This window comes from Megalobrama amblycephala, linkage group LG15 (genome assembly GCF_018812025.1).
Source record: "Megalobrama amblycephala isolate DHTTF-2021 linkage group LG15, ASM1881202v1, whole genome shotgun sequence".
NCBI classification, from domain to species: Eukaryota; Metazoa; Chordata; class Actinopteri; order Cypriniformes; family Xenocyprididae; genus Megalobrama; species Megalobrama amblycephala.
The window spans coordinates 17,745,218-17,770,311 of NC_063058.1; the positions used below are offsets into that span (position 1 = coordinate 17,745,218).

General features: G+C 33.7%; 1 protein-coding gene across 2 annotated transcripts in view; it reads left to right on the forward strand.

Moving 5' to 3' along the window:
• Window positions 1–20,245, forward strand: part of tead1a (TEA domain family member 1a) — a 47,848-nt gene extending 27,603 nt beyond the window's left edge. For both annotated transcript variants that reach the window (XM_048158686.1, XM_048158688.1), the window contains 10 exons: window positions 6,784–6,848; window positions 7,302–7,364; window positions 10,058–10,192; window positions 10,291–10,331; window positions 10,450–10,505; window positions 10,810–10,934; window positions 14,866–15,039; window positions 17,838–17,978; window positions 19,427–19,579; window positions 19,693–20,245. In XM_048158686.1, coding sequence (XP_048014643.1) covers window positions 6,784–6,848; window positions 7,302–7,364; window positions 10,058–10,192; window positions 10,291–10,331; window positions 10,450–10,505; window positions 10,810–10,934; window positions 14,866–15,039; window positions 17,838–17,978; window positions 19,427–19,579; window positions 19,693–19,806 — 1,067 coding nt within the window. In that variant the 3' untranslated portion in view covers window positions 19,807–20,245. The remainder of the gene's footprint in view (window positions 1–6,783; window positions 6,849–7,301; window positions 7,365–10,057; window positions 10,193–10,290; window positions 10,332–10,449; window positions 10,506–10,809; window positions 10,935–14,865; window positions 15,040–17,837; window positions 17,979–19,426; window positions 19,580–19,692) is intronic.
• The last annotated feature ends 4,849 nt before the right edge of the window (window positions 20,246–25,094 follow it).

A 25,094-nucleotide genomic window follows, 5' to 3' on the forward strand; every position in this document is an offset into this window, starting at 1 on the left:
TGGTGATTTAGCGCTTAAAAAACAATTGCGAATATCTTCGAAACCGTTAGTCGGATCAAGATGAAACCAGCGTAGGAAACACGGAACCTAAGCTGGTTAATTAAATGTTCATGCCCTAATGTCAAAATTCTGATAGGAAGTGACAAAAAAATCAAAACAAAGTCATCCATGGGTCATTTTTTATGATCTCTTACATGTAAATGTCTATAACTCCAAGACGAAAATTAGATATTTGCACCAAATTTGACACACACATGTGTGGGGTCACCCTGAGTACACACACACAAAAAAAAACTGGTGGGATTGTGCCTCTTGGTATATATATATCTCTATAATGGAACAAAACATTAAATTTCCATTCCACTACAATACAGTATGATATAAAATGCTATATTATACGAATGCATTGATGTACCATTACGAAACTCAGGATGTGCCATCGGCACCATGCTCTGAAGGTACACAATAGGTTTTGAGATAGTGCCTCCTTGTGGTCAAGTTATATAATGACATTTTTAAAAAAGGCTAATAGCTTTATATAAATGTGGCCTATTGTAATGAGACTGGTCTTATTAGATTCCGTGGGTCATGCTGAGAACATTGATGCCAATTTTGCCATAGTCAGCATAACTAAGTCTCCACTACCTTGATTTTCTTTAAAATCAGACTTTTTTAAACTCCTCCTCCTCCTAGACCATTGGTCCAATTTTCACCAAAATCGAATCGTATCATCTTCAGACCATGTCGGCAAAAACTTATGGATTTCATGTTGACGGACATAATAATTTTCCTATACGTCAGCAATGAATTAGAGGCATGATGCCAAAATCACTGTTGAGTCTGTATCTCTGCAATGCTTTGACATATTGACACCAAACTTTGCAAGTGTCATTGTCACCTCACTCTGACCACTTTAATTTGGTCACAGCACCACCTATTGGTCGAAAGTGATGAACCAGTAAATACTCATTTTTTATCATTTTTCAGCTCTTTTGCCTAAAATGATCTTAATACATTCTTAATTGCTCACTGTTGCAGTTGGTCTGATGCTCACAGCCATGTTGGCTGGCTTATTGTGCCGTTTTTGTGTTTGGCCCCATAATTGCTGTATTATATATATCATTAATTTCAATTGTATTTTTTATTGTATTCTGTTGCTTAAAATATAATGTAAACCAACAGGTAAATTGTTGATCTCTATAATGCTCATGGAAATCAGCTATGAATATTGCAATCTCAGTTTAGACTCATCATTCCTTAGTCATGGACCTCCTACAGAAAGTCTTTGTATTGTTAGTTTAGGCTATTGTGATTTTAATGGCAGCCCGGGTCCTCAGAGTCATCCATCAGGCCTTGCAGTGCAGCGGAGGCATTGTCTCAAAAATTTGGGGTTTCTACCCTGCCCGTCACGACACACCCAGGGGCCAACACCCCGATACTTGTGGGTCATTTGAAACGGTCAAAGCTTTTCAAAGATTTGTGAGGTGAAACTAATTCTTTGATCCAATTTCACTACTTTTCTGAGATATGTTTTAGTTGACAAGATGACAGCTATATGATAAACCTGAGTGCAAGAGAGAAAGAGAGAGAGTATGTGAGCCACGCGTCAGGCTCGCTCTCAGCTTCTGACATCACCCTTTCTCTTCAGTGACCCATACAGTCTAAACTCTCTTCAGACAGACTCAGCAAGGAAATGAGATCACTTGCAGAACAGAGACTTGAGTTAGTGTTATCAGAAGAAAGAACAATCTGGCTCAGCAGAAAGCCAAAAGCAGTTCATACAAACAAAGAGCTAAATGTTGGTGATATTACTGTATTATCACAACCTTATAGGGACAATTACATAATTACATGTAAATGATGAATCATCATTTGACTCACACTCTTGACTTTACAAACCAACTTTTGTCCCTGCAGGACACAAAAGAGCAATTTTGTATGGAAGCTTGTTTCCACCACTAAATAAAAAAAAAAAAAAGGTAATTTTGACTTTTTTCAGAATTGTGATATATAGTCAGAATTGTGTGATATAAAGTCAGAATTGTGTTATAAAGTCAGAATTGTGTATAAAGATTGTGTGATAAAGTCAGAATTGTGTTATAAAGTCAGAATTGTGTGATATAAAGTCAGAATTGTGTTATAAAGTCAGAATTGTGTGATATAAAGTCAGAATTGTGATAAAAAGTCAGAATTGTGTTATAAAGTCAGAATTGTGATATAAAGTCAGAATTGTGATATATAGTCAGAATTGCGTTATAAAGTCAGAATTGTGATATAAAGTCAGAATTGTGATATAAAGTCAGAATTGTGATATATAGTCAGAATTGCGTTATAAAGTCAGAATTGTGATATAAAGTCAGAATTGTGATATATAGTCAGAATTGCGTTATAAAGTCAGAATTGCGTTATAAAGTCAGAATTGTGATATATAGTCAGAATTGTGTGATATATAGTCAGAATTGTGTGATATATAGTCAGAATTGTGTGATATAAAGTCAGAATTGTGTGATAAAAAGTCAGAATTGTGATATAAAGTCAGAATTGTGTGATATAAAGTCAGAATTGTGTTATAAAGTCAGAATTGTGTGATATAAAGTCAGAATTGATATAAAGTCAGAATTGTGTGATATAAAGTCAGAATTGTGTGAGATAAAGTCAGAATTGTGTGAGATAAAGTCAGAATTGTGTTATAAAGTCAGAATTGTGTGATAAAAAGTCAGAATTGTGTTATAAAGTCAGAATTGTGTTATAAAGTCAGAATTGTGTGATATAAAGTCAGAATTGTGTGATATAAAGTCAGAATTGTTTGATAAAGTCAGAATTGTGTGAGATAAAGTCAGAATTGTGTTATAAAGTCAGAATTGTGTGATATAAAGTCAGAATTGTGATAAAAAGTCAGAATTGTGTTATAAAGTCAGAATTGTTTGATAAAGTCAGAATTGTGTGAGATAAAGTCAGAATTGTGTTATAAAGTCAGAATTGTGTGATATAAAGTCAGAATTGTGATAAAAAGTCAGAATTGTGTTATAAAGTCAGAATTGTGATATAAAGTCAGAATTGTGATATATAGTCAGAATTGCGTTATAAAGTCAGAATTGTGTTATAAAGTCAGAATTGTGTGATATAAAGTCAGAATTGTGTGATATAAAGTCAGAATTGTGTGATATAAAGTCAGAATTGTTTGATAAAGTCAGAATTGTGTGAGATAAAGTCAGAATTGTGTGATATAAAGTCAGAATTGTGTGATAAAAAGTCAGAATTGTGTTATAAAGTCAGAATTGCGTTATAAAGTCAGAATTGTGATATAAAGTCAGAATTGTGATATAAAGTCAGAATTGTGATATAAAGTCAGAATTGTGTGATAAAAAGTCAGAATTGTGTTATAAAGTCAGAATTGCGTTATAAAGTCAGAATTGTGATATAAAGTCAGAATTGTGTGATAAAAAGTCAGAATTGTGTTATAAAGTCAGAATTGCGTTATAAAGTCAGAATTGTGATATAAAGTCAGAATTGTGTGATAAAAAGTCAGAATTGTGATATAAAGTCAGAATTGTGATATATAGTCAGAATTGCGTTATAAAGTCAGAATTGTGAGATATAAAGTCAGAATTGTGATATAAAGTCAGAATTGCGTTATAAAGTCAGAACTGTGTTATAAAGTCAGAATTGTGTTATAAAGTCAGAATTGTGTGATATAAAGTCAGAATTGTGTGATAAAAAGTCAGAATTGTGTGATAAAAAGTCAGAATTGTGATATAAAGTCAGAATTGTGTGATATAAAGTCAGAATTGTGTGAGATAAAGTCAGAATTGTGTGAGATAAAGTCAGAATTGTGTTATATAGTCAGAATTGTGTGATTAAAAAGTCAAAATTGTGTGATATAAAGTCAGAATTGTGTGATATAAAGTCAGAATGATATAAAGTCAGAATTGCCAGAATTGTGTGATAAAAAGTCAGAATTGTGTGACAAGCAGAATTCAGTTGTGTGAACAGAATTTGTCGTTTCAAAAAGGATGCAAAAATTAAGTTTGGTGGAAGAGCCTGACAGCAGACAGAGTAAGCTGTCAATGCATGATTGATGAGCCACATTTTTGGCGCCATCCTTCCCCTTAGAAGATACGCTGAGCTTAACCCTGCATCAATGTGAGGTCCATTTATCAGCTCGGTTTAATTACAAACAGTGGGTGTTCCTCAGGGCTGCTTTACTTTTTGCTGATCAAGCTGATATTGTAATTTAACGACCTTTAACCCACCACATCCTCAATGGCTTTTGTGGCATAACCTCCACCAGCATAACGTCAACACTTTTGTAACGCTGAAAGGAATGTCACCCGACCCCCTCACTGGGTTTTTTTTTTTACAGCTAATTCTACTCCAACCGTTAAACCACGTATTGTACTGATCTTGGTCAGCCTTATGTTTGATTTTAACATTTTTGTAATCACTCACTTTTAATGGCTTGGTGTTGAGTGAGTCATAACCAAACCTGAATGAATTCCTAAGAGCCCTACTTCACTTAGTGTTGCCTGACATTGCTGAGTCATCAGAAAATTCAGATGTCCTGGTTTTGGTGAATCATCAGCCATATATTTTAGAATATATATCATTTATATTGTCAATTTAATTCTGTATAATTCATATAATAGTAATTTTACTAATAATATAACATGTAATATATCGAATTAAAGTGTATACATAAGTAATTTTTAAAAATGATATGTAATTAATTAATTCAGTATGAATATATTAGTAATATATAATATAATAAATATTAATAAAAAATGTCTAAGTATATATATTTTTTCATTATTTATTTATTCATTATATATACATATAATTATAAATATAAAAATATATTTATATATTTATATATATATATATGATTAATTAATAATTCATACTATTAATTAAATAATTAATATATATTATATAACATGTAATATATCAAATTAAAGTATATACATTATTTTTTAAAATTATTTTATATTTATATAATTAATTCAGTATTAATATATTAGTAATATATAATCTTTATATATATATGTATATATATATATATATATATATATATATATATTTAAGTATTTTTTTCATTATATATACATATAATTATACATATAATAATAATAATCAAATCATATATGTAAAATAAACTTATTTATATATTTCTTCTATTTATTATTATGTTTTCACTGTACCACAGTACTGTTTGTAAGAGAGTGTTGACTAATCAGCTGTCATTCAGTATTTACTGTAATGTTAGTTGATAGTGTTTAGTTTATCTTATCTCTTGTTGAGAGTCAACCAGTCTCTTTGATCAGTTTATGCTTTGGTTTGTCTACCAAACTCCACGGGGGAGACTCTCAAAACTCAACATCCGTCGACAGGCTCTCTCACTCTCTCTTTCTCTGTCCCTGTAAGTCGCCTTTCTCTCTGGAGGTTGTGTTGCAGGTTTGCCAAGTCCAGCTGAGCATGTTTTCAAGTGACTGAAAAGAATGAATTATGCAGCAGTAAGCATGCTTACAGCTGGCCGTTTGGAGAGTCTTTGATCTGAGAGCGGAGTGTGCATGAATGCCCGCATTGTGAGCGTACAGAGCGTGTGTGTGAGTGTGAGTGTGTCTGTACACGAATGTTTGTGTTTGGAAGAATAGGGAGGCCCAGGTCTGGGTTAGAGGAGATTACACTGCAAGCACAGTGGGTAAAGGCTAGCTGGAGAAAATACCCTGACGCCGTTTGTTGGCTGACATCAGATATTGTCCTTAAAGGAATAGTTTGCCCAAAAATGAAACTATTTACTCACATTCATGTCATTCCAAACCCGAATTACATCTTTCTTTCATGAAACACAAAAGGAGATGTTTTGAAGAAGGTTCATGCTGCTCTTTTCCATACAATGAAAACGCTAAAAAAATGGGTTGAAAAAGCCCAGCATTTTTAATAGTGATTCTGACCAGAAACTGTCAAACTTCAAAAGGCACTATAAGCTTTGTCATTCATATCCACATTAAAAGCTTTCATAGCTCCATATTTCAAGTCTTCTTAAATTTAATGTGATGGCACTGTTTGAGGAACATACAAGTTATGCACTGATAATCTTTGCATTCACCATATAATTCACATTGCATTTTAAATGTTAATTTTGTAAAATTATTTATTTTTTAAATAATTTTTATTTTATTTTATTTTATTTTATTTTATTTTATTTATTTATTTATTTATTTATTTTTTTTATTTTGATTACTGTGGGTTGTAGGCCAGTGACTGGCTAAAGTTCCATGATATGAAAATAAACAATATATTGATTTATCGATTCAATGATTTATTTGTCTGCCACAATATTGTAAATTCAAAGACAATATTTATTCATTTGTTATATGCCATTGATTGTGGCTAATTGTATATAAAATAATAAATATGCAAAATTAAATCTTTAATCAATTAAAATTTTGTGTTGTGTAATAGTTCAGCTAATTGTTCATGTGTTTACCTATATCTACATATTTAAAGGCATAGTTCACCCCAAAAATAAAAAAAAGTCATTACTTAACCTCAAGTGGTTCCAAATATGTATGAGTTTCTTTCTTCTGTTGAACACAAAAGAAGATATTTAAATTTTTGGGTGAACTATCCCTTTAAGATACATTTATGGTGATCACTATTGCTTTATTAGTGTAACCTTAGATACTAAAGTATTGCTGCAAACTAATATAAAGTCACTGAAATAATTTCTGTAAAATATAAATATTGGTTATATAAACAAGCATTTCTTTGTTCTCTTTTCAGGTCGTAACGAATTAATCGCCAGATACATCAAACTCAGAACGGGAAAGACACGGACGAGAAAGCAGGTTAGTGGAGCTGCTTCAAATTCTGAGCGTGACATGAAATAAATAATGTTGGTTACCGAGGCTGAACTACAGTTTATTTCCAGTAAATTCACAACAGTGACAGCGACGGCCAGGTTTTGTTTATAGCTTCAACCAAACGTTGTCTCACTGGCTTACTGCCTTAGTTACCAAAGCGTTCTTCACCGAGCGGACACCTGTTGCTTTGTGCTCTTGATTCACTGCAAATCTTTACAATTTTACTGTAAAGTCAGTTCGACTTAAAAACTGAATTCTTAACTAATTAAATAGCTGATCAAATGCTTCTTCCTTGTTCCTGAACAAATGATCTGAAAGGTTGTATTAGATGTTCTGTTTGTAATTAAAGTACATGTTTTTGTGGCTAATGGCAGGGGGCCTTTCATCTCCATGGTTACAAAATGCTCCTTTTGTGTTTGTGTGTGTGTGTGTGACCAGGTCTCCAGTCATATCCAGGTTCTTGCCCGGCGGAAATCCAGAGAATTTCACTCCAAGCTAAAGGTACATGCCAATCTTGTGTTTGACACAGTCTCTGTGTGTATATGTGTATTTTCTCAGGCCATATCCGTACTGAATGGTGTGTGTGTGTGTGTATGGGTGCCCTGCTGTTTGGCTGTCTGTAACCTAGATTTCCTGCTTGTGACTGCCCTGCTTAGTATGCAGTCAACTGGCTAACTTCTTTTCTTCTGCATGTTTGTCCGTTTCCTTCCTGTTTCGCACAAAAGTGTGTTTGCTTTGGAAGAAACTGCAATTTGCCAGGCGTTGCATACACACCGAAATATTTGATGTGTGATAAACTTGGCTTGAGCAAAGTTGTTCAAGGACAAACGCAAGATTTAAAAAGCAGCATAAAACTCAAAGGCAGATGTGACCCCTTTGGATATTATTTATGCGTATAACAATATATGAGTATCATCCACCCTAATCCAAAATTGTAGGTCACTGGCATTACTTAGCCTGATAACCTATGTTTTTAAATCATATTATTAAATGGTTTAAAAAATTATGTATTATGTAAAATTATTATGTATATAGATGAGTTATTTAATAAAATATTGTTTTTTATTAAAAGCTTTTATTTGATCAAAAATACATTAAAACAGTAATACTGTGAAATGCCTCAACCATACAATTAATTATTTTTTTTAAATCAACAAATTTAATTTTAATTATTTAATTTCATTTTAATTATTTAATTTAATTTAATTAACAGGCTAATGTTCAATCTGAAAATAAATATTTATAATAATTAAAATATTTTTTAATAATATTTTTAAATGATTAAAAAATTATATATGTAAAATTAGCATGTATACAAATATTTTAGTATTTTTGTAAATAAGTCTCTTATGCTTATGGTTGTATTTGATCAGAAATACATTAAAACTGTGAAATATTATTAAAATATAAAATAACTGTTTTAATATATTTTAAAATGTAATTTATTCCTGTGATGAAAAGCTGAATTTTCGCATGATCCTTCAGAAATCCTTCTAATATGATGATTATCTGCATTTCTCATTATTTTCAATGTTGAAAACAGTTGTGCTGCTTAATATTTTTATGGAAACAATAAAAAAGCATTCATTTGAAATAGAAATCGTGTGTAGAATTATACGTTTATACTGTTACTTTTGATCAATTTAATGTGTCTTTGCTAAATAAAAGTATTAATTTCTTTTTAAAAAAAGTCTTACTGACCCCATATATACATAAAAAGCAATACTTAAAAAATATGTTCATTTTACTATTTACAACATAATGCATAGTGGCATGTTGGCTGATGCTGTCATTGTCTGACCTGTGAAGGAGGAGGGGTGTCAAAGGACCATGCTTTTGAGCAGCTGTGGCATCTTGTGGTTAAACTGCGAATGACAGTTCAGGATCACAACTGCCATCAACATCACTTGCTTGTATGAATACACTTTGACAAGTTCAAGTGTGCTAGAACGATAAAGCATGCTGGGTAAAGGTTAGACAGCTCAATGTCATTTTTATACATTGTAAAGCTAAATATTTCTAACCACTTCATATCGACAATACTGAAAGTTGGCGTAAAACGGAAGTTGTGATCGTCTTTTCTTCCCTATTTTGACCTATATCCAGCTTCTCGAAAAAAAAAAAGTAGGATGAGACTTGATTTTGTCCATCAGGAATTGATTGGATGGTTGTGGTTTGCTATTGGTTGATCTCATATGAGTGACGGGTTGTCCCGCCCTCACACCAATAAACACATCATCAGAAAAGAGATGTCGCTTCAAGAGGGAGGAGTTACGGCACTAGTTGTTATTATTATAATTACTAGTTACGGCAACATTTGGTCTAAATACAAAGTTCTGTCATGAAACTCCAGATGGTGCAGGCTAATAGGTCCTTTAACTCAACTGCTCGTAACCACACCGTTATCTATCTGATTGGTTCCTGCTGTATCAGTAGCCAACGAGCTCGCAAGCTCAAACTTCAAAATACTTCGGTAGCATTTGCCTTAGCAGTGCAGCGTGCTTTCAGAAACCCTCCACCTTCCCCAGCTCCACCTGTATAGATCTGCTACGGGTAATTCATGTACACTATATTGTACAGCAGCAGCATGTCTTACTTACAGCAGTGTGTTATGTATTTATTGGCAGTAGTAAGTCCTGTACTTGCTCTACAGCAGCAGCAGCGTAGCAGATCTTTTCCGCCAAGACCAAACATACAACAGTCATACCCATTACCATGTCAAACACTGTCATGACAGAACATGTTTTTATGTAGATTCACATGTTTTAGTATCTGTGACTCAGAAAGCTCTCTATGCCGAATTAAATGAAGTTAAATGAACTTTTTTTACAGCGTTGAGTTCCTCACGTACAATTTACCTCTGCTATATGCATTACCAAGCGCTCGTATAAAAAGTCGACATTAAGGTGACCCAGAAGCTTTTTAGTTTATTCAACACTTCAGATTTTCAAATTCAAAGGTCAATGTCAAAACTATTTTCCCATTTATGTTGTTTAAAGAATCGTGGTCTTATCTGCTTTTTCACGGCGTCAGTTCTTAAGACAAATTCATTTAAAGAAATTATGAGACCCTTTGACCTTGAACCAGAAATACAGGCTGGACTGTATTGAAACCTTTCATATAATGAAATGAATGAGGTTTATAACAGTAACAGCACAGGAGCTAAATCTTTTCTGTGATGTGTGTCGTTGAAGGACCAGTCTGTGAAAAATGATGCGATCAACAGGATGGCAGCCATGTCTTCAGCGCAGATCGTCTCCGCCACGGCCATCCACAGTCGGCTGGGGCTCGCGGGACTCCCACGGGCCACCTTGCCTGGGTCGACAGGGGTAAGAGATGCCCCAGCCCACTTTAAATCCATTAGTGTCCATTTAAAGGACAAGCAAAAGAATATATATCCATGCATCTGTATCTTTTCCTTTTCTAGATTTGGCAGGTGCCAACAGGGCAGCCTGGTTCCTCACAAGAGTAAGTATATAGAACTTAAACTAATTTAGTTACACGTGGCTGAATTTGTACATAATAAAACAATGTATTATAAACTAATTAACAACTTCTGTAATGAAAATGACATCTTGTTCCTCAGTATAAAGCCGTTCTCACAGCAGAATTACCCCATCCAGACGGCCACAGCCATCGCAGGTATGTACAGATGCCTTGAAACTTAATTATACTTTTATGAATGTGTTAGTTTGCATAGTTCGGTTTGGATAGTTCACCCAAAAATGAAAACTCTGACTCACCCCATTAACTATTTGGTTACCCATATTCTTTAAAATATCTTTTGCGTTCAGCAGAATCAAGAAATTCATACAGGTTTGGAACAACTTGAGGGTGTCAGTGATTACAGAGTTTTCATTTTTGGGTGAACTATCCCTTTAACAGCTTTGGTCTTATTGCTGTAATATATCACTGATGTTTGTAAATGCTGTGTTTGTGTGTGTAGCTTACGAGTCCCCCACACCCCTCACAGCCGCAATGCCGGTGTGGCACGGGCGCTCTATCGGCACCTCTAAACTGCGGCTGGTGGAGTTCTCCTCCTTCCTGGAGCATCAGCGGGACCCAGATTCAGTGAGTCAGCACACATACCCAGAATTACTGCAGAGACAACGACAGAAGAGCAGCCTTGACCTGCTTGAACTGCTGCTCGAAAATACAGCTGCTCTACATCTTCAGTACTGAAGATCTACATTTTTAACTTGTATAGATGAAAAGAACATCACATGGCAAACACCATTAAATTATGACTTTAGGCAGCTCTGTGTTTTTATGATCTGTTAAGTATTGTATAATTTATATATGTATAAAATATATATTTATATATACAAAATACAGGTGCTGGTCATATAATTAGAATATCATGAAAAAGTTCATTTTTTTATTGTAAATTATTTTTAAAAATGAAACTTTCATATATTCTAGATTCCCTACATGTAAAGTAAAACATTTCAAAAGGTTTTTTTTTTTTTTAAATTTGGATGATTAGAGCGTACAGCTCATGAAAGTCCAAAATCCAGTATCTCAAAATATTAGAATATTTCCTAAGATCAATCAAAAAATGGATTTTCAAAACAGAAAAGTTTAAGTTCTTTAAAGTATGTTCATTTGTACACTCAATACATGGTCGGCAGCACATATTACAGCAAATGACTTGCTTCTAGCACAAATTACAGCATCAGTGAAGTGTGGCATGGAAGTGATCAGCCTGTGGCACTGCTGAGGCACTATTGAGCCTTCAGATCATCTATATATTGTTGGATCGACCGTTTCTCATCTTTCTCTTGAAAATATCCCATAGATTCAGGGGTCAGGCATGTTGGCTGGCCAATAAAGCACAGTAATATCATGGTCAGCAAACCACTTGTAAGTGGTTTTTGCACTGTGGGCAGGTGCTAAAGTCCTGCTGGAAAAGGAAATCAGCATCTCCATAAAGCTTGTCAGCAGATGGAAGCATAAAGTGCTCCAAAATCTCCTGGAAGATGGCTGCATTGACTTTGCACTTGATAAAACACAATGGACCAACACCAGCAGACGTCACGGCCCCCCAAATCATTACTGACTTCAGAAACTTCCCACTAGACTTCAAGCAGCTTGTATTCTGTGCCTCTCCAGTCTTCCTTCAGACTCTGAGACCATGATTTCAACATGAAATGCAAAATTTACTTTTATCTGAAAAGAGGACTTTCGACCACTGTTCACTGTCCAGTTCTTTTTCTCCTTAGCCCAGGTAAGATGCTTCTGACGTTGTTTCTGTTTCAGAAGTGGCTTGGTAGTCCTTTTCCTGAAGATGTCTGAGTGTGGTGACTCTTGATGCGCTGACTCCGGCTTCATTTGACTCATTGTGAAGCTCTCCCAAGTGTCTGAATCGGCTTTACTTGACAGTATTCTCAAGCTTGCTGTCATCCCTGTTGCTTGTGCACCTTTACCTACCCAATTTCTTCCTTCTAGTCAACTTTGCATTTAATATGCTTTGATACATCACTCTGTAAACAGCCACCACATTCAGTAATGGCCATCTGTGACTTACTCTCTTTGTGGAGGCTGTCAATGATTGTCTCCTGGACCATTGCCAAGTCAGCAGTCTTCCCCATTAGTGTGGTTTCAAAGAACAAAAGATACCCGGAATTTATACTGTAGGGATGGTCATCTAATAAAACTCAAATGTAAATATTCTAATATTTTGAGATACTGGATTTTGGACTTTCATTAGCTGTACGCTCTAATCAACAAATAAAAAAAAAAAAAAAAACTTTTGAAATGTTTTACTTTACATTTAGGGAATCTAGTATAAATGAAAGTTTCATTTTTTAAAATAATATACAATAAAAAAATGAACTTTTTCACGATATTCTAATATGACCAGCACCTGTATTATAAGGGCTGTCAATCGATTTAAAATATTTAATCGTGATTAATCACATTATTGTCATGAGTTAACTCGCAATTAATTGCAACTTAATCGCACATTTTATGTAATCTTTACGTTTTTTTTTTGTAACCAAACATTGAAAGCTCAGCCAAACAGCTGATCATAGCTGTACAGGGCGGGTTTTTATTTCTCATCTCCATAAATTGAAAAAACAATAACAGTTGTCATCATTGTGGGGTTATCCTCGTCATCATGGAGAGCACAGTTCATGGTTGCATAGCAACGACAGACACCTTTTATGGCTGCATCTCCATTTCTCCAAACTACGGGCTAGGCCATGGGTCGAACAGAAAATGTGTGCTGCGATAATAAAATTAGTGCCCTTAAAATGAATTTGCGCGTTAAATTAACGCGTTAATTTTGACAGCCTTAATCGTTATAAATTAAATAATTATAAAATATAAAAAACCTTTAAAGTGATGTATGATTTGTTGGAATCCAACAAAAAATGACTGAGCTACACCTGTTTGAAGCCAATAGAGTCAGCAAAGTCAATTTTGAGAAAAATAGAGTTAAAGTTTTCTGAAGGTTCCAAAACAAAATCACCTAGCAACCATACCTTAAAATCCTTGGTAGTACCACCAAATCAAGTCAAAACCCATATCTATAGGAAAAAATATATGCTCATATATATGATTCCACAATTGAAACAGACAGCCTATTTATTAAGACCTACTATACCAAAAGGATGAAATATAATGTTACACATCAGATGTTTTTCCCCAACAGTTAACCTAACATTCACTTAAGACTTAACAGATAATGTTTGCATGAATACTCGCCAAGACCGATTTTTTGAAATACTGTAATTTTGTGTAAATGTGTATATCGGGATCGCGCTCTGTCTGAGGCGTCTTTGTGCATGCGCTTCGGATCTGTCAGTGCGAGTAAGATCGTTTTGTTTACATCAGCATGAGTTTGAAAATCAAATTTCATTGGTTCAGACTCATACCATCGAGAATTCGCTATCGCTTTACAACGATACCAAACTTGTGCTGAGAGGATGTACCAGTCGTCAGAGAGAAACAGTATTTTTTGTGGACGAAGGAAAGGTGCTCCTCTCAGAAAACGTACAAATAAAGATACCTTAGATGTTTAATTGCTATTTAGAGCATCAAGATCGCTAGACGATGAACTCATTTTTGTGAAAACCCCAATTTCGACCAAAATTGACATTTTTCACTTGTTTTGCCTTTAGCTCGAAATTAGCCGGTGCGCATTCTGACTCACTTTGCCAGCACGAGTCACATATGCTTGGTGTTTGTGAGAGTATAATATAATATGAGAATATAAATACATTACTTGGTGGAAGAATAGCTTTTGCATTTAGCCTTGGATCAGCAACCTTGTGCGACGTTTTAGATGTCAAATCCACTGACAGCAGCTGCAGGGCAGTTGGGTCTTATTAGAAATGGTCATGATGACCAAGGTCACATCCTGCATTTTTCCTAATCCAATGATAATGATGGAAATCAACAGAAGCCCAAGACAAGTCATTTTCAGCTCAAACTGAACAAAGCTCTACTGGTGCACTAAAAGAACACAGAAGTGTTGCAGCTGAGCCTGCTTATTATGATCTAGTAGTCATCCAAAAGTGTCTTCAGATCAGCTGACCGATGCTGAATGTCCTATTTAAGCACTGATCTAACTGCAGTCAAGACAATGAAGACAAAACAGCATGTGTAGATTAAAAGTGAGACCTGGGAAGAACTTCCTGTGACCTACAGGTTATCAAAATGTCTTGTGTCCGTGTTACGGCAGACCTGTGTAATTTATCATGTTGGCAGCATCTCTATGAAATGCTTGTCCCTCTGGTCTGGCGTGACAGCAGCTATTAATCATGCATTTGTAGCAATACGCAGAACGAGGCGCATTCTCAATACAGTCGTCCAGTCACACAAACATTCAGGACGTACCTGAAACAGCTTCACAAATGCAATCTGAAATGCTTCATTACTGACACAAACAACATTTGAGAGTAGCATTTGAACTCAGTGAAAACTATAAACTATGTATAAAAAAGGTCTGTTAGTGTATATGTTGCATTGATCTGATTTTCAACTCTTTCTGCAGTACAACAAGCATCTGTTTGTGCACATCGGCCAGACGAATTATTCATACAACGACGCGCTTCTGGAGACAGTGGACATACGTCAAATCTACGACAAATTCCCTGAGAAGAAGGGTGGGCTGAAGGAGCTGTTTGGAAAAGGACCTCAGAACGCCTTCTTCCTGGTCAAGTTCTGGGTGAGTCTGTGAGCATTTGTGTCAGTTTGAGCAGACGGGCCGTGGCGTAGCTGCGACACATTGAGCTGTGCTGCTCATGCAAACAATAAAAATTGAGTTTGAATCATTTTCCAGTCCCATTTCTTTCTTTTTTCCCCACATCATTTTATGTGCTACTTCACCTATTAATCCAATAAAAATGTCCAAAAACACCTGTAATATTGAGACAATCCTTTTGAATTTTAGTTTCTATAATTTAAACAATGGTGTTACATTATAGTAATATAATGAATATATATATAGCATATAGTTCATATAATCAGAATTAATTTCAGCAATTTTATGCAAATTTAATTTTTACTTTTGGCTCTTTAATTTCGCATTGAAAGATGTTGTGAAATTTAAAAACCTAATTATTTGAATAACTAATAAATACTTAAAGTATGGGCAATTTTAGTTGAATAAGTTTTTACAATTTTATGCACAAAATTAGCTCATTTCAAATTTGATACCTGCTATGGGTCTTAAAGTAGTTTTGACAGGGGCATGTTTACCATGGTGTAGCATTTCCTCTTCTTTTCAAAACAGTTTGAAGACATCTGGGCATCGAGGTTATGAGTTTCTGGAGTTTTGGTGTTGGAATTTGGTCCTGTTATATGTTTCCAGCTGCTGAAGAGTTTGTGGTTCGTGGTCGGCCCACAGGACATGACAGCGCTTCTGGACCATGTTCACATATGGCTTCCTTTTTGTATGATAGAGCTTTAGTTGGCATCTGCAGATGGCACGGCGGATTGTGTTTACCGACAATGGTTTCTGGAAGTATTCCTGAGCCCATTTAGTAATGTCATTGACACAATCATGCCGATGAGTGATGCAGTGTCGTCTGTGGGCCCGAAGACCACGGGGATTTGAGATTTGCAAAGCCTTTGCAATTTGACGTTGAGGAACATTGTTTTTAATGTATTCCATCTTTTTACGGACTCTTTCACAGATTGGAGAGCCTCTGCCCGTCTTTACTTCTGAGAGACTCTGCCTCTCTAAGACATTCATTTTATAGCTAATCATGTTACAGACCTGATATCAATGAACTTAATTAGTTGTTAGATGTTCTCCCAGCTAAATCTTTTCAAAATTTCTTGCTTTTTCAGCCATTTGTTGCCCCCGTGCCAACTTTTTTTTGACCTGTAGCAGGCATCAAAAATCAAACTTAAAAAAAAAGTTTAAAGTTTATTTTATATTTAGTTTAACAATGAATTAAATTCTAGGTCTGGGATCAGGGTAATTCTTGTAATAATTCATAATTCAGTTATTTTCACTTTTAGCTCTTTTTTTAAAAACAAATAAATTTCATATTGAAAGATATCATTGTCAATATAAAACTTAAAATTTTGTTAACTTATAAATATGAGTGTTTCTTCAAGTATGGGCAATTTTGGCTTTATTAAAAAAAAAAATAATTTTCATATTACACTTTTTTTTTACAACTTTTTTTAAGATTTATGCAATTTAACTAATAGTAAAATACTATCAAATACTATTGAATTGAATAATCCTTAAATATTTTAATTGAATAATTTATTAAGGATTATTCAATTCAATTTGATGGAATTTGACAATTAATTAAATTGCTTAAATCTTTTAATTTAAGGTTTTTTTTTACAAGTTTTTTGATAACTAATTTTAAATACAGGTGATTCTTCAAGTATGGGCAATTTTAGATTTTATATATATATATATATATATATATATATATATATATATATATATATATATATGAAGAATCATTTTCATATTACAAATTTTAGAATCATAAACTAAATTTTTACCTTTAATTCTAAAATAAACTTTAAATAATTAATTTTTTATGATGGCTTTTTATAGTTTAAGACTGAACGTCTGGGTCTGGGATTCACATAAAAGACATTTGAAAGTTTTTGATTAAAAATAAACCGCTATGACATAAAAATCTGCCATCTATGAGCATTATATCAGTCCTCCAGCATGAGCTGTTGAAAAATCAGTGTCCGTCGACACTAGTCACCTGCATCAGTTTGAATTGAGGCAGCTGAGTTGGTTCAACACGTTCGCATTTGATTAAAGTGCTGTGTTAAAGCCAGCAGTGGTGTATTTAATCCCTGGGCGGTCTGAATGTGAATCCCAGCGCGCGCTGTCCTTTAATACTGCTGATGCTGGATTTGATAGGGAGCCTTTATTTGAACACCTGCCGCTCTGAGCGACAGGTGCAAGCGCATGAGCAGATCAGACGGCCACATCCTGTACAGACTGAAATAAAGAAGTAAATCACTCTCTGAAGGTTAACACCTATTACACTCTTACATCGGATACTAGTTTTCGGATGGTGGTCTGTGCTGGTTCTATCTTTTATCAAAGGCCGTTTTTAGGACAACAGCAGCTGAAATGAATATTTGTTTTCAATCTATACACAGTTGTGGCATAATAAATCGCTTTATAGCCTTGAAATCTCTGAGACTTTTTAAATTATGTTCTTTCAACAGCATTGGATATACTCAGAGTTTCAAAATAAATTAGCACAAGTTTCATTAAGTGCAGCTGTAAATAATATGCTGATTCCAGGTGTCTGTGGCCTTGATGAATATCACAGGAGGCTCTATTCATAGTTTAAAGTAGCCAAAGACTTTACTGTTGACATAGAGCACCTTTTATTTATTAGCGTCTGACAAATTACTCATTTATTTGCCCAACTGTATGCAAACCCTGTGGTTGAATTTGCTTTTGTCAACATGTTCTCTCCATCCGTTCATTCATCGCCACTGAGCTGTTATGTGGTGCGTCCGCAGGCCGACCTGAACTGCAACATCCAGGAGGATTCTGGGGCATTCTATGGCGTGACCAGTCAGTACGAGAGCTCGGAGAACATGACCATTACCTGCTCGACAAAAGTCTGCTCCTTCGGGAAACAAGTGGTTGAAAAAGTTGAGGTGAGGAATGCTGTTTATTTCACTTGCTTTCGGTCATATTACTGTTTAGCGTTTTAAATTAATTTAGCATGTTAAGTAAAATTTCAGTCATTTAATTTTTAATTTGTAATCTTGTAATATGTAAAATTATATATATGTAAAATTATATATATATATATATATATATATATATATATATATATATATATATATATATGCTTAATTTAATATTTAATATAGTATTAAGTATGATTTATTATTGTAATATTAAACATTATATATATATAGTAATATTTAAAAACATTATACATGTATATATAAAAACATTAAGTTTTTACAACTATAATATAGATTGAATATTAACTGAATTTTAAAAAAGTAAAAAAAAACAGTTTTATTTGTAATATTGAAATATTTAAAATCATATAAAATTGAATATTAATATTTAAAAAAATATATATATTGAATTTTATATGTATTATAATCTATTATCTATGTTACATATTATGATATATTATTGTAATCTATTACTGTAATATTTAAAATTGTGTGTGTGTGTATATATATATATATATATATATATATATATATATATTTTTTTTTTTATTTTTTTTTAATATAACTGTATATGTATTTATATACAACTATAATATGAATTTTATTTGTATTTTTTAAAACTTTTTTTAAAGTTCAGTTAATATTGTATTTTATTTGTAATATTGAAATATTTAAAATCATATAAAATTAAATATTAACTAAATTTTAAAGTAAAAAAACGAAATCCATAATATAATTGTATATAAATAAATAAATATTTTATATATATATAAATACTACATCATAATACTACATCATAATATATATAAAATATCAAATAATTATACACACACACTGTATAATGTATATATATAATATATATATATATATATATAAAAAAATTATATATATATATATAAAAATATATATATATTTTATGATCTATTATTGTAATATTTAAAATGATGTACATATTAATATAACTGTATGTGTATTTTTATATACAATTATAATATAAATTTTATTTGATATATATATAATATTTAAAATCATATAAAACTGAATATTAACTAAACTTTAAAAAAGTAAAAAAACCCAAAAACAAATAAAATTCATATAATTGTATATAAAAATAGATATTATAAAATTATATTAAATATATATATATACACATTTTAAATATTACAGTAATAGATCATTATAATATATGAAATATTAAATGATTTATATATAATGATAAATGATATCTATATATAATATACTGTGTGTGTATATATATATATATATATATATATATATATATATATATATATATATATATATATATATATATATATATATATATATATATATATATATATATATATATGTGTGTATATAATGAAAACTGTACAATTTCTTTATTTAAATATTACATTTCTTTGTTCTGGCAGACGGAGTATGCTCGGTTTGAGAACGGCCGTTTTGTGTACAAGATCAGCCGTTCTCCCATGTGTGAATACATGATCAACTTCATCCATAAGCTCAAGCACCTGCCTGAGAAGTACATGATGAACAGCGTACTAGAAAACTTTACCATCCTACTGGTAGGTCCAACAATTCCCGTGTCACTCCGTTATCTTACATGCACACGTGTAAATAGTCAGTGTCAAACGCCGTCTCGTGTTGTCGATTGCTAAAAGCGCCTCTGTTCCTGCAGGTGGTGACGAACAGAGAAACTCAAGAGACCCTACTGTGCATGGCCTGCGTGTTCGAGGTCTCAAACAGCGAGCACGGCGCTCAGCATCACATCTACAGACTGGTCAAAGACTGAGGCTCCCGACTCACACGAGTAACACTAAGAGCAGTCAGTCAGTGACCTACTGCCCACAGAGAGGAGGAAAAAAACTGAACAGTGGAGACTTTATATTCACTGAGGCTTTTAGGCTACACAGCTGATGTCCACCAAGGGCGGAAAAGCCTGACGGACTAAGAAAAGCCTTTGAATGATTCACAACATCATTTTAAGTGGCTGTGCCTCTGTCAGTCCCACCCAGAAGGCTTTTGTCACGTTTTGGGTGAGGTCTGGAATGAATAATTACATTATAATTTGTTCATCACTTGTGTTTTGGTGTTTATTTTTTTGTTTAACCTGTCGTGGGTGAAACGGTACAGTTTTGTTTTGTTTGGATGTCTGTTTAACTTGGTTGATGTTTTAAACCACAATGTGTTTTGAAAGAACATTGCTTATATAAAGTCGTATTGTCATAGTACGTGAAAGCTTTTTTCTGTTGTTCAACCTTTTATTCTCACATTGAACTACATTTCAATGGCTTAGCCCCTGGTATTTTTTCACCGTTAGTGGATTTAACTTTAATGAAAGCATAAAAAGGTACTGTATTATTTATGTGGAACTACCTGCCTTACACTGCACATGGCCTGTTCCAGTACTAAAACACTAAGAAACAAATCATTTTCTTAATAGAAACTTTAAATATAACATGATGTTGAAGACAAAGACGAACCTTAAACAGTTTTGTTAATTTGTGAATTTGCATTTAAAGGTGCAATGTGTCGTTTTTAGCGACATCTAGTGGTGAGGTTGCGAATTACAATATAGAGAATGTCGTTGTCTGAGACAGCAGAGAGAAGCTAGGCAAGCAAAGTTTGTCCGTTTAGGGCTACTGTAGAAACATGACGGCGCAAAATGGCGACTTAACATGTAAGGGGACCTGCGGTGTATGTAGACAGAAATGGCTCATTCTAAGGTAATAAAAACATAGACATAAGTGACTTGCATTATGTAACGTCTTTATACACCACTGAAAACATAACTATGTATATTATATTGCATTTCTGTCAATAGATCCTCCTAAAATGTACACATTGCACCTTTAAAGCTGACGTATGTAGCGTTTTCTGTTATACCTTATCCTATAACAGCTTAATGTGTAGAGAATGAAAGAAAAGCCATTTCATTGGTTCATTTTTGCGAAAACTTCAAACACTCGCGCTATGAAAATCCCCCTTTTTATTTTGAGTGACTTGTCTAGTTCTGCGCAACTGGCTCGACCAATGGCGTGCATTGGGGGCGGGGCTATCGATGTTTATTTTTTAAATTCCGTTAGATGGCGCTGTTGGGGCAAAAAAAAATACATACTTCAGATTTAAAGGGTTAGTTCACCCAAAAATGAAAATTCTGTCATTTATTACTCACCCTCATGTCGTTCCACACCCGTAAGACCTTCGTTAAGCTTCAGAACACAAATTAAGATATTTTTGTTGAAGTCCGATGGCTCAGTGAGGCCTCCATAGCCAGCAATGACATTTCCTCTCTCAAGATCCATAAAGGTACTAAAAACATTTAAATCAGTTCATGCGAGTACAGTGGTTCAATATTAATATTATAAAGCGACGAGAATATTTTTGGTGCGCCAAAAAAAAAAAAGAACGACTTATTTAGTGATGGCCGATTTCAAAACAATGCCTCAGGAAGCATCAAATCTGCTGCTCGGAGCGCCAAAGTCATGCGATTTCAGCTATTGGCAGTTTGACACGTGATCTGAATCATGATTCGATACACTGATTCATTTGTGCTCCGAAGCTTCATGAAGCAGTGTTTTGAAATCGGCCATCACTATATAAGTCGTTTTTTTTTTTTTTTTTTTGCCGTACCAAACGTATTCTCGTCACTTTATAATATTAATATTGAACCACTGTACTCACATGAACTGATTTAAATATGTTTTTAGTACCTTTATGGATCTTGAGAGAGGAAGTGTCATTGCTCCCTATGCAGGCCTCACTGAGCCATCGGATTTGTGTTCCGAAGATTAACGAAGGTCTTACGGGTGTGAAACGGCATGAGGTTGAGTAATAAATGACATTATTTTCATTTTTGGGTGAACTAACCCTTTAAGATATCATGTTATTTCTTCCCATATCAGAATAGGCTACACAATAAAGGGAATTTACATAGCAAAATCACCAAAGCATATTGTGCCTTAGTGTTTATCATCACAGACTTTGTCTAATTGTGAGTAAAAGTATGAAACCTCACTTGATGTTTGTATTTTGTTCCTCCACATTTTTTGTCAAGCCAGTCTAAGCAAAGTAGGTCACATATTTCTCTCTTGTACACCAAATAAACACATTCTATCACTTCTGTTCATGTCAAGTGAACGCTACAGGTGTTGAAAGTGCCTTTTGTTTGTTTTTCCAGCTCAGAAAATTGTTGAAAAAAGGGTCAAATTTGGATTCTATCACCATGATGCCTTTGACATTTTAAAAGCTGGGGGAAAAAACGATTCATTAACTGATGGAAATGTATTTTTAACTTCAATATGAATCAAATGAGACGTCAGAAATTCCTTTTCCACCCTGTAAAGAAAGCAGTTGATTATGTACATATGGAAAGAGATTTCATGTACACGAAGGCATCAAGTGATGTGATGTTCTTACAACGACAACCAGACTGATGAGTGACAGTCCAGTGCTTAAAGAAACGCCATTTTGACTCCTGAATCTGAATCAAGTTGTTGATCTCAGTATATTTACCACACAAGATTGTGGGTTTTGTTTGTTTTTTGTCAACCATGTTTTTTTTGTTTTTTTTTACATGTTTTGCAGAGTATCTGTTAGTAAAACGAGCATTAAAACGGAACACTAATGTATTTGATGGCAGTTCTTGTCTGTTTTCAGTAAAGAAAACACTTTCCTGGAGAGCACTGAAACGCTGAGTTTGGGTAGCTTTTTAATAGGTGGATTCTTGTCAAATAATTGTTTTCAATCGTGTATATTTTCCCTGAGAGGATGACACGAATAGAAAATGAAAATAAACTTTTTGTGTTTGTAGCCTACTGCAAACTGTTTTACTTGGCTTCTCCGTTTTCTCTGCACTAAATAATTAGCATTATTGTTTGTTTACATACGTGTTTTTGATAATTATATCATCAATTACAAGTGGCTCTGTCTTTACACATATACATATACATGTGTGTAAGGTTTATTATAACCACTAGGTGGCAGTATAGTGCCAATAATGACGCTACACCATCCTATTTTCCTCAGCTGAAATTCAACTGGTTACAAATTAAATCAACATTAATTATAAAGTACTAAAGTACAACAAAAAAATATATATATAAATATATATATATATATATATATATATATATATATATATATATATATATATATATATAAAATTTAAAAAAATAATTAAAATTAAATACATAAATCTTTATAATAACAGTAATAATTTTATGTATTTAATTTTTTTTTTTTTTTTAAATATTTATATAAAATTGCAATGACTATATACACTATATATTTTTATATAGGTATAGAGAGTATTAAATAGAATATATTATTATTAGAATTATCAATTAAACATGAGTAATGGAGCTCTACAGATGTCGACAGGTCTATATTAGCACAGCAGAACTCTCGATATAATCCTGACGGCTTATTCCACTAGGAAAGTTGTCTTTTGCCCTCTCTCATCTGTTTGGCCTAAATCCGCACTGACCGATGGGAAATTTGGACTTCCGTTTACGCACAGCTGGATAATACCAGCGTAACGATTTACGTTATTGTCGTTGACCTTTTTCAGTTTAAGAATGATAAATCTCCCTCTAGTGAAGCACTTTACAGGCTTAATCTTACATAGGCCTACAGTAGCTATAGTATAAATCTCATATTTTATTAAATGTACATTACATCATGTGTAGACGTACTAGCAATTTAAAGAACCAGTAAAACCAATAATATTAACAAAGATTATACGTTATACAATGCTTCATATATAATTTGTTGATCTGTGTTCTTTGGACAAGGGTATTTTTCTTAAATGTCAGGCAAGATATCAAATATTTATCAGGGTACGTTGTCATGTAGGCCTATTTTAAATGTTACAAATGTATGTCATTTATTAAGGTCCGCCGAACCCCTTGATATTTTAAAGGGTTAGTTCACCCAAAAATGAAAATTCTGTCATTTATTACTCACCGTCATGTTGTTCCACACCTGTAAGACCTTCGTTAATCTTCAGAACACAAATTAAGATATTTTTGATGAAATCCGATGGCTCAGTGAGGCCTACCAGCAATGAAATTTCCTCTGTCAAGATCCATTAATGTACTAAAAACATATTTAAATCAGTTCATGTGACTACAGTGGTTCAATATTAATATTATAAAGCAACGAGAATATTTTTGGTGCGGCAAAAAAAATAAAAAATAATAACGACTTATTTAGTGATGGCCGATTTCATAACACTGCTTCAGGAAGCTTCGGAGCGTTATGAATCTTTTGTGTCGAATCAGCGGTTCGGAGCGTCAAAGTCACGTGATTTCAGCAGTTTGGCGGTTTGACACGCGATCCGAATCATGATTCGACACACTGATTCATTTGTGCTCCGAAGCTTCATGAAGCAGTGTTTTGAAATCGGCCATCACTAAATAAGTCGTTATTTTGTTTTTTTGGCGCACCAAAAATATTCTCGTCGCTTTATTAATATTGAACCACTGTACTCACATGAACTGATTTAAATATGTTTTTAGTACCTTTATGGATCTTGAGAGAGGAAGTGTCATTGCTGGCTATAGAGGCCTCACTGAGCCATCGGATTTCATCAAAAATATCTTAATTTGTGTTCCGAAGATGAACGAAGGTCTTACGGGTGTGGAACGGCATGAGGGTGAGTAATTAATGACATTATTTTCATTTTTGGCTGAACTAACCCTTTAAAGGTGGTACAGAGGATGTTTTCGTCGACTGAGTTTTTGAAATGAGCGCACACATTTTACGACTAGCTAAAACATTCTGACTGTGCTCAACATACAGCGATAGTTTCCTGCTCCTGAAGCAGATTTATATACTTTCACATGGAATTTGAACACCGACTGTAATCGCAGACTGAACGCAACTGGCTCTGACTGGACGCGTTTGAGCGCGATCAGTCAAGTATCAATTTACATTCATAATCGGCCTTACAATCGTTAAGCCGCGCACACACTTAGTGGATTCATTATGTCAGACTCACCGCAGGTAACTCATAATCTGCAGTTGTTACTCCTGTCTCCTGACAAAAACATTGCATGCGGAGTGTGGAAAGTTACT